The sequence below is a fragment of the Cystoisospora suis genome (assembly GCF_002600585.1).
Source record: "Cystoisospora suis strain Wien I chromosome Unknown contig_1113, whole genome shotgun sequence".
NCBI lineage: Eukaryota > Apicomplexa > Conoidasida > Eucoccidiorida > Sarcocystidae > Cystoisospora > Cystoisospora suis.
Window position 1 is genome coordinate 5939 of NW_027153914.1, and position 10725 is coordinate 16663.

Sequence of the window (10725 nt, forward strand, 5' to 3'; positions counted from 1 at the left end):
ACAGAGACAGAGAGAGAGTGTGTCTCGATGATGAAGATGACGATGGTCTTTCTTTCCCTCTTTCGTTCGTTTTTTCTTTCTCTGTTTGTCTTCTTTTTCTTCTTGTTCCGCAAATCCGTTCTTTCCCTCTGTTGTTATGTTGATATGTTTTCTTGTGTAGACATGCGAGGGACTCCTGCAGACATACGAGACATTTCAGACTCTCCTCTGTGCCACCCCCTTAGTAGCAGAGAGCGAGGCGCAGGTCCCACAACTATGGAAAAAGGTAGGCCAGCCTTCAGTCTAAAGAAGAAGAAGAAGAGAAGGAGAGAAGAGGAAGAAGAAGATGAGGTGGATGGAGGGGAAGCAAAAGGGTGACATAGAGGGGAAGACAAGGCTTATTGCTTCTTTCATTCATTCATTGATTCTCTCATTCTTTCTTTTTTCCTGTTTGTGCTTGTCTCTAAAAGTGAGACGACAGAAGAAAGATAGAGAAAAGAGAAGGATGACTGCACACTGCATGCATGCATGCGTTCTTTAAAAGGGGCAAGTGAGTGCCGTGTCATCTCTCAAAAAGCGGAGAGAGGAATAGGTCTGCTATAGTGACTTGAGAAGAAGGCGAGAACAAGCCTGTGAGGAGAGGTAGAAGAAGAAGAGCGAGTGTGATCTGCCCTCCAGAAGGGAGGTGCTGCATGCTGGAGGAGGGTTGTCTCTTCTTCGTGATGAGTGGAGTCTTCTTCTGCGGGTCTGGAAAGGAAGAGGAGAAGAACAAAGGGAAGAAGAAGATTAAGAAGAAATTAAGAAATGAGGCATCGAGGACTTACAATGAAAAAGTGTCACTGGAGGTCGATGCTTCCATCGGTGCTTCTCCATCTATCAAAGAGTCTCGATGCTTCTGTATGCTATAGATGTAAAGAAGTACAAAGATGTGGAAGTTCCTTCTCCATCTATCAAGTAGTATCGATTTGCTTGTATACACGTGAAAAGGTGTATACAGCTGTGTATATAGATAGAGATGTAAGCTCCTTTCGATGCTTCTCCATCTATCAAGTAGTCTCGATACTTGGACCTCCAGAGGGAGATGAACAAGTGAGAAGGTAAAAGCAGTGGTAGGTGTCTCTGTTCTCTGTCATGAATGACGTGAGTGATCGGTGGACTGAAGAAGAAGAGGAAGAAGAAAGACGGGATTTAGGAGGTCTTTTCTCCCTGTCGTCTCTTTACGAAAAAAGAAAGGACCAAAGGCCCATTCATTCCCTTCCTCTTGGTCTTCTTTCGTGCTTTCTTCCCTCTTTTATCCTTACCTCTTTCTCTTCTCTGTTTGTTTCTCATCTCTTTCTTTCTCATTCTTTCTCACCTCATTCTTTCTCACTCTTTGTTTCTCAAATCTTTCTTTCTCACTCTTTGTTTCTCAAATCTTTCTTTCTCACTCTTTGTGTGTCTAGATGTCGTCGAGTTGTCTAGTCTTTCCTCCGCTTCTTCTACGTGTGTACAATGAGGCTCTATGCAAATCGCTGCATGCCATCCTGCTTGAGGAATCTCCTGCTGTCGTGCCCTTTGATAAGAGACAAGCTCCTTCGCAGGTAAGGGAGAGAGACAACTCGATTCTTCGCCTTCGAAGAGAGAGTGAACGTGAGAAAGAGAAAGATGAAGAGAAGAAGAAAAACTATCTGTCTCAGAGACACCGGCGTTCGGGAGAAAGCAAGATCGTTTTGATAAGTAGAGGGATAAGATCGAAGGCTTTTGTGAACAGCAGAGAGAAGAAGAAGAAGAAATTTTTATGTAGAAAAGAAAGATGGTTGCGCCGCCGTATATAGATCTCCATAGATATGTGTCTATACATTCAGAATGAGTAGGAGTTAGTGGACATGCAATAGAGAGAGATCTTCTCTCTCTTTGTCTCTCTGCTAGGAGAGGAAGGTGGAGAGGCAAGTGTTTCATATCTCTTTGTCATCTATCACATGGGGAATCTCATCGTGACCTGCCCTGGCTTGTAGTTAGCTGTTTCTTTTCTGATAGATTCTCAAGTCATCTTTGTATGTGAGGCAACCTTTGTTTCTCTCTTTCTTTCTTTCTTTCTTCTCCGGTCTTTTTTGAGATAGAAAATTTCTTCTTCATAATTGTATTCTCTTCCTTTTTTTTTCTTTCTCTTTCCTCTATCCCTTTCTTTCTTTCTTTCTCTCGGTAGACAACATCTCATCTTTCTTCTCCTTCTTCTTGAGAAGCTTAAAGGAAGAGAGAGTTGGGTCTCAAGCGACACAGCTGAATGGAGCAGCTTGCATCTCCTCTTCAACATGTATCTCTCTCTCTCTCTCTAGACTATGAAACATGCAGTCCAAAACAACTCACATCATCCTTCTCTCTTTCTTATCTCGAGATATATATGTATGTGGCACATATATATATAGATATATAAAGATATATATAGATATCTACATAGATATGACTGGACAGATGTGTGGGTTGTATGCGAGGCGTTGAGGTAGGTAGATAGATAGATAGATTCAAGATAGATAGATAGATGTGAAGAAGAAGAGAAGACAGAGTGAAGAAAAGAAATGGAGAGAGAAAATTTTCTTGTTATTTCGGAAAGACTCCATCCTAACAGTTGGTTTGAAGTTTTCTTTCTGTCTCTTCATTCTTCCTCTTCTTCTCTTCTTCTTGGACATCCTTCCACTCTTCTCTCCCCCTGTTGAGGGAAAAATCCAGATCTATCTCCGATCCTTTCTTTCTTTCTCTTTCTTTCTTCCTTATCTTTTCTTCTCTCTGTCTCTCTTTCTTCTTCTTCTCGTCTTTATTGGCCCCAGTCTGTCTCCCTGTGCATCGGTTGTTATGCATGCATGCGTAGGTGGTGATCGAGCTTGAAGATCGATTGTCTAGGACCCTTCAACGTCTGGAGAGACTTCTCCCTAACTTCCCCACAACCTCTCAAGCCGTTCTCGCACCCTGTGTCCTTGCGTCGGCTGATGCGGCCACGGCTTCTTTCTTCTCTTCTTTCTCTCCTGTCATTCAGACCTTCACTCATACGATCCGATCCAAGGTCAGAGACACACAGGGAGATAGACATCTCATCCGGACGCATGAAGCTATACATCTAGCTAGATCAATAATAGACTAAAGAGACACACAGATAGACAGAGTAAAGACAGATAGATAGATAGATTAAAGAGAGGTAGATTAGAAACATAGGTAGGTAGATAAATAGCTAGGTAGATAGTTTAGCGACAAATAGATACATTCAAGATAGATAGATAGATACATAGATAAATCTGGGAATGAATTTCCATATATACAGCAAGTGTGATAGAGAGGGGAGTGAAATGTACACAGAGGAAGTGGCTTCGTGTCTGTATCTTTCTTTCTTCTTTTCTTTCATTCCTTTTTTGTTTCTTTCTCAGGCGAGAGCTGCTCTGGAGAGTCGGGGTGAAGGACTAGGCGATCCTTTTCTCACCTGCGGAGTCGCCTTATCCCCCGGAGAAGAAGGAAGAGATGGAGAAGGAGCAAGAAGAAGAAAAGGTCTCGGGCCCCGAGGAGAAGCCATGGAAGGAGGACACAGTATGGAGAGCTTCTTAAGTCCAGGTTTACTGCCTTTAGATATGGCTCTCCTCAGTACTTGCATGCAACAGTTTCTACTTCTTATCGGTCTCCATAGAAAACTTGATCAGGTATCTACCCCTTCCAGCCTCTCTCTCCTTCTCTCTCCCTCTCTCTCTCTCTACTCTCTCTATATATATCTATATGTATACATATAGATATATAGGCGTGGATAGAGTATCTTTATTTGGAGTGTAGACGGAGATCTATGGATGTACGTAGTTGTTTTGGGTTCTCTCTTCTGTTTTACCAGGTGCCGTTTGTATATGAAGGAAGAGAGAAAGGAGACATGCAAGCTAGATGTCTCATCTCTCTCTTCCCTTTGTTAAGATGAAGCGTAGAGTGTAGGCGTGTATCTTCTACGATGGCGTTATGTGGATAACTTCTCTATCTCTCTTTCCCTCCTAGATCTTTTTAGAGTCTCCGTGCGTCTCTCTAGGGTATGCCCTATTGTTCTTCTTCTTCTCTTTCGATATTTCGCCTCTTTGTATAGAGTCTATCTCCAGGTGTATGTACAGTCGCTCTTCCTTGTGTTTTTCTCGGCATCATGTCCTATCTCTTGAGACACGAAAACGTCCACTCGATGACGCCGAGAACTTGTATGTGTACCTAAGTATCAATGTAGACACTTCCGTACATATATATACATAGAGAGAGAGGAAGAAAGAAAAGAGATGAAGATATGTTTAGTCGCTTGCATTCCCCCATCTACCTGTATGGATGTAGGCTTACATAAGTAGGTAGAAGTGCAGAGCTTCTTGCATCTACCTATCTCGCTATACATATGTACACGTAGTTAGATAGGTGTCTACCTATCTAGCTAAGTTTGAGTAGATAGACAGCTAGCTATGTATGTCCATTGACGGTGGTTGTGGTGGGGGAGTCTCTACAGAGTCTCCTCGGTGATACTCGAGCTGCATACCTCCTGAAATCTCGGGCGCTTAGTATAATCTTCTTCTTCTACTGTTTTCTCGAGTTCTTTTCTTCTCTCTCTCTTGTCTTCATATGAGAAGACGGAGAAGGAAAGAAGATTCTGTTGACACCATCTCTGTGGACTACCGTTCTTTCTCTTCTTCTTCTTCCTCTCTCTCTCTCTCACTAACTTACCCCTCCTTTGTTCATTATAGGCCTGTACAGCAGTCTTCAAGAGAGCCGGCGCTGCGTATCATCGAGGGACCCGCTTCAATTCTTATCTTCGTATCTACGTCAAACAGTAGGCCAAGAGAGTGACTCCAAGCTTAGCTTATCAATCTACTCCCTCAGTCTTTCTCTTTCTCTCTCTGCCTGTTTCTCTCTCTCTTTCTCTCTTCTTTCTTCCTCTCTCTCACTGTCTTTCTCTCTTTCTTTCTCTTGCTTTCGAGAAGGAGAATCTTCTCTCCTTCTTTTCTGTTAAGCCTTACTCGATATCTCTCTAGTTGCCGTCTTTTTTGCAACCTTCCTGCTGGCTCTTTCTAAGAAAGAAGAAAAGACCCTTGATGATGCTGCGGCTTCTGAATCTTCGCTAGAGAAAGAGAGAAGAGCAGAAAGGAGGGGTAGAGAGAAGCGAAAGAGAAAGTAGACGTTAAACAAGAGAGAAAGAACAGATGAATGGTGGAGGAGAAAAGAAAGGTAGGAAAAAGAACACAAACCACTTGGCGAAGAAGGGAGAAAGAGAAGAAAAGAAGAAGAAGAAAGAGATGAAGAAGAAGAAGAAGGAGAGGTAGAATCCTTTTTCCATATGATGGTCATTTCTAGTGATTTCATCATCTATTAGTGCGGCATCTCTGCTGAGGCTCCTACCTATCTATGTACCTCCTACACACATTCACCTTTCTTTCTCAGCAGCGATAGATGTCCGAACGTATCTCTCTTCAGACTGTCTTTCTTCAATTCATCTTCAAACTACCTTTAGTCTATCAGAGTTTTCTGTGGAAGGAAGAATGCTAGGGTTACGAGAGACTCCTGTATCTCTCGTAGGTATTAAACATAGCTCTTATGGCCTCTTGAATCGGCTTATAGGCGGAGAAGACGAAATGATAGATTGAAGCGAATCCTGTTCTCCTGTATCCTCCTTTAGCTTCTCTCTTGTCTTCTACGAATGGAAGTTCGATATTTTTCTTTATCTCTTCACTTTCCTTGTGCTCTTTCCGTGTTTTGTATGTGTTTCTTTTCTTTTCTCCTTCTTCTTCTATCTGTCTTTTCTTTCCTTCGAATTCAGACACCCGGGTTTGCTTGTCTATCCTTCTCCTTCTCTTATCTCTCTGAGCGAGGATGTCCTTTCTTCTTCTTCTTACCTCTTTACATCACATACTAAACCGCACTCTTCTTCTTCCGCCTCCTCCTCTTCTTCTTCTTCTTCATTCACTCCTCATTCTCTCTCATCTCAAGCTTACACCCAGTCTTCTTCTTCTCCTCTTTACCCTGTCTCTGTGTCTCCTCCTTTATCTCTCATCTTTCCTCGAAGTCGCCGAGCCTACTTGAATCTTCTCCACTCTGCGAAGTCCCTCGTTATTCTCACTTGCTCAGAACCGTTATCTCTCTTTCTTCAACGATACTATCCGTCGATGCTACAAGATCGATTCAGACAATCGACACAAGACCTCCTCCAAGGATCAGGGGGGGAAAGCAAAGAACGAGAAAGCTTGTATTCAAACAAGATGACGAATGGTCCTAGCAGGAAACTCGGAGAAAGAGAAGTAGAAGAAGAAGAGGAAGATTTGCTTCCATCGGGTGTCATGACGACAGTTGGGGAGTTCATTCTTCATCTCCTCCCTCATCTCGATGTGAGCGGCACACGTATGAATCATGAGGAAGAGTATCGAGAGTATCGATTGTCTTCCACGGCAGGAGGAGGAGAAAAAGAAGAAGGGACAGGAAGATCAGGGGCTCCTAATGGAAGCGACGGAGAAAAGAAAAATGATCTATTACAAAGATCCTCTCTTGCTGAACTTGAGGTACGTGGAAGGAATCTATCTATCTCCAGTCTATTCTTGCTTTGGCTATCTCCCATCTATCGTTTGTGTGTCTATTGTCAATCTGTCTATCTTTACTCTCTCTTTAATGTATCTAAACGGCTCTGCGGGATGGGAGAGATTTCTTTTTTGGGGGGAGACTTCAAGGAGAGAAGACATTTCTTCCTGTAGCAAGATGATAGGAAGATAGAAATCTATTAGTTTATGCCTCAGACTGGTTGACACATCATCCCTCACTCAAGACTTGGGGCAAGGGAGCGGCGGCGGCGGCGGCATTCAGCCTTGCACCGAAGTGTACATCCACCACGTCAGCAACCTCTCCTTCCTCTCTAAAATGTACATGCATAAATAGACTATAGATAGATGGATTAAAGATAGATAGATAGATAGATTAAAGATAGATAGATAGATAGCAGATTAAAGATAGATAGATTAAAGATAGATAGATCGTGGTATGCGTTGGGGGGACATCCATGGGGTGTAGTGTATGTCCACCTCTCCTTTGGGTATCTCATTCTCTCATCCTTTTTTCTCGATGACGCTTGAACTCTTTTTTCTTTCTCTTTTATTCTTAATCTTTCCTTTTCCACACTTGGAGCTTCCCTGTCTAATCAGCTTGTTTACTTTTTGCTATCATCCCTCATCATTACCATCGTCATCCTTCCCTTTTCTCTCTCTCTCTTTCTCTCTCTTGTTCCCCCTTACTGTTTGTTTCCAGGCAGAAACGTCCCCGAGCAGTTTGATGGCTGGAGTTCTCTTTTCGTTAGCAGCCTGCTTTTGTCGAATTCTCTTACTTCTTGAAGATTCTTCTTCTTCTTCTCTACGTTTGAATAATAATACATCATCTCTTAGCGGAGGGGGTGGGAGGGCTCATAAATTTCAGTCCAAACCGTCTTCACTGAGTAGTCAACTGCCTATGTCTCAGAAGAAGAAGACAGGGGCTTCTTCTTCTTCATCCTCGAGCTCGTCAAGAGGGGGGTTTCTACGTTCCGTTGAAGTCGTGAGACAGTTGTATTCGGACGCTAAGTATTTAACTAGCTTATGCCGATCTTTAGGCTTTGATCCTATAGCTGACGCTCTGACTTTAGCTGAATGTAGTTGGCGAAGTCATTCTCTCTCTTCGCAGGCAAAAGAGGTAGATAGGGAGACACAGAATAAAACAGGCGAAAAGAAGATCGAAGACGGGAAGAGGAAAGATGAGAAAGAAAGAGAAAGACCTCTCCAAGGGGGACAAACATGTGAAGAAGGAGAGGAAGGACGACGGGAGAAGAAGAGAAGAGATGAAAAGAAAGAAGAAAAAGAAGGCAAAGAAGATCGTCTTGGAGAGAACAAGGAATCTTTGTCAGTTGGAGAAGAACATGGGAGTTTGATAGAAGAAGGAGAAGAAAGAGGAAGACGACACAAGAAAGAAGAAGAGAATGATCTAGATAGGCTAACTAGTAGCTATAGAAGACCTAGCTGGATGATAGGATTTCTCTTTTTAGCTTTGGAAGAAAAGCTAGGGAAGAAAGAGAAAGAGGAAGATGAAGCCCTCTTTGATAGTCTCTTTATGCAAGATGAAGAAGAAGAAGAAAGCGAAGAGAAGGAGAAAGAAGAAAGAGAGAAGCGAAGCCATGGAGATGAAATAGAAAGACAGGATCTTCTCAATGAAGTTCCAAGGAACGAAAGATCTCACCTAGAGAAAGAAGAAGACTTAAGGGAGATAGAGAAGAATGAAGAAAACGCCTTTTCTTTTTCTGCATTGAAGTCGACTATTACCGGGTCTTCTCGGCGAAAGCTTTTCTTCAAGAGGTTCCATTCGAGCATGATGCGGATGATTACGATAAAGAAGGAAGACTTTTCTCACACCTCCTTTCCCACCTCTTCCGCTCTTATTACACAACAAGATGAAAGGATCGATGCTATTCTACAGAGTGTACGTACAGCTGCCTTGGACGCTCTCCAGAATGATAATAGTAAACAAGGAGAGAGTCGTTTCTCGCGAGTCGACAGTCGAGAGAATGGGGACTTCTCAAGATCAAAGAACATCTCAGAGCCTTTCCCTGGGGAAGAAGAAGAAGAATCTCCCTTCAGTAAAGGAGAAGAAAATCTGCTTCTTGTCTGGAGTCTTCTCTATGGCCTAGGAGTCTATGGTAACGATTCTGATGCTTAGCGAGAGAACCTTCTTACCTTTCTTTCTTCTTATCAACATGCATACATGGTGGGTCTCGTCTAGATCTCTCTACCTGTATGGATCTTCATAGAAGTCTCTATGCACAAAAGAAAGATAGGCGAGCTCCATCTATCGATCTATCTTTCTATCTATTTCTTTCTCTTTCTTTCAGTATTTGAAAAGTAGACGATGAGTTCTTTCTTGTCTTTGCGAATGAGCTGAAGGAAGGTAATGGCGTGTCTTAGATGAGATTATCTTCTCTCCTCGCAATAGGCTCTCTCATCTTTACTTTAGAGGCTATGTGTGTATAGATGTCTATCTAAAGAAGTAACTTGATATACCCGTCGTCATGGTAGCGGTGGAGAAAGAAGAAGAAAGAGAGAGAGAGATACGCCACTTCTTATGGAAGCCAGATTTTCACAAGGAAGAGGAAAGTCGCCGCTGTAGAATGGCTAGAAGGAGATCACTTCAGATGTGAAGAACGAGAGAGAAGAAAGAAGAAGGAGGAGCGAAGGATACTAAAGAAAGGGCTGTTCATGACAGAGATGGAGAGCCAGCGGTCGTGGAGAAGGAGAGCGGAGAAAGAGAGAGAGATATTTATATGTAACTATCTCGTTTTTACTTCTAGATACAGCTAAGGCGGAGAGACAGACAAGTGCAGATGAGCACTTCGCTCCGAGATCAGCTCTGTCTCTCTATGTTGTAGCAAGACCCGGGGAGAGAAGAGAGATGAATTTTTGAGGAGTGATAAGAAAAGAAGGAGAAGAGGAAAAGTAGATTAGCTTGTTGTGAAAGATTTGAAGGGTGTTGTGTGATTCTAATGAAGATGAGGATGATATGGATGATGAGAAGGAAACAAGCCAATCCTTTTTGGATCGGTGGAGTGTATGTACACCTCGTTCCACTCTTGGTCCTGTTGTGACCGTCATCGTCTTCTTCTCCTTCTCACCTCTCTCTTTAGTGCTCCCTCGATTCCTTTTGGTCCTTTTTATGAAATGGATGCGAAGATAACTCTTTCTAGAACTCATTACTCCATCGTGTTTACGAAGAAGAGAAGGAAGATCGATTCTCTCCTTGTTTGTTGTGCTCTGTTCGTTACCATCTAACGAAGTGACGTGTATCTTTCTCTCTTTCTCTGTCTCTCCTTCGTCACACACATCATGGTTCTTGCTTTTCTCTTCTTCTTCTTCCCGATAAAGAAAAGGACCTTGAAGAAGGTCCAGAGGAAAGTCACTCTACTCCCTGTTCCGAGGACGGAGGGTTCGTCTTGTAAAGACATCTCCTTTTTCTTTCTTTCTTTCGAAGCGAATAAAGCAAGGGGGGCTACAAACTGAATGAAGACGTATTCTCAGGAGTAGCAGTAAAGGCAGACATAGCTAGGTTAGAAAGAACTTTCTTTCTCGTTCTTCTGAGATCTCTTGGGGATAGACACGAGAATATCTCCTTCACATCAGGATCGTACTTCCTTACAGTATGGCTCTCCAGGTTTCCTTTCATCTAAGCGGCTCATAGACACATCTATATCTTTTAGAAGATAAAGACGATTTGCAATCGAAACCACGCTTTCATTCCATCGTCTATCAAAGAAATGAAAGAAGAAGACAAGAAAAGAAGGTGAGAAGTGAGAGAAGTCTTTCACGGGGCTACGCGTGGTTCCTCCTCATGAGGCTCTCTTTCACACTCTTCCGAAAAAACATAGTTCATGCGGACAGATTTCTCGACGTAGAAAGATCTTTGTGCAATCTTTAATGAAAAGATAGATGGCTTCTATCTTTCCTTCTTGATTCTTCTCCTCTCATAGAAAGAGGGTGTCCTCCTGGGTTCTAGAAATAGTCCTTTCTTTCTGTTTCTTCTCGCTCGGATAAAGATGCCCCCTCCTCTCTCCACCTCTCCTATCTCTATGTCTATCTCGCACTCCCGCATATAAAGTGGAGGAGGAAGAAAGGAAAGAAGACGAGAGAGGTAAGTGAACGAGAGCTTAATGAATGAAAGAAAGAAAGGAGACATACCCAGCTAATGAACGGACTGATGGGGACTCGCTGATCCGTATAC

The 10725-nt window shown here is 42.8% G+C and overlaps 1 protein-coding gene across 1 annotated transcript in view; it reads left to right on the top strand.

Annotated features, from left to right (window-relative positions):
- The window catches only part of CSUI_002691 (uncharacterized protein), a gene marked incomplete at its 5' end in the record, with an annotated part of 15656 nt that extends 5761 nt beyond the window's left edge, over positions 1–9895 (top strand). Inside the window, 7 exons of the mRNA XM_068062890.1 lie at positions 161–265; positions 1422–1559; positions 2825–3016; positions 3375–3641; positions 4698–4783; positions 5768–6503; positions 7240–9895. Of these exons, the coding sequence (XP_067925134.1) occupies positions 161–265; positions 1422–1559; positions 2825–3016; positions 3375–3641; positions 4698–4783; positions 5768–6503; positions 7240–8673 (2958 nt within the window). The remainder of the gene's footprint in view (positions 1–160; positions 266–1421; positions 1560–2824; positions 3017–3374; positions 3642–4697; positions 4784–5767; positions 6504–7239) is intronic.
- Between the last annotated feature and the right edge of the window lie 830 nt (positions 9896–10725).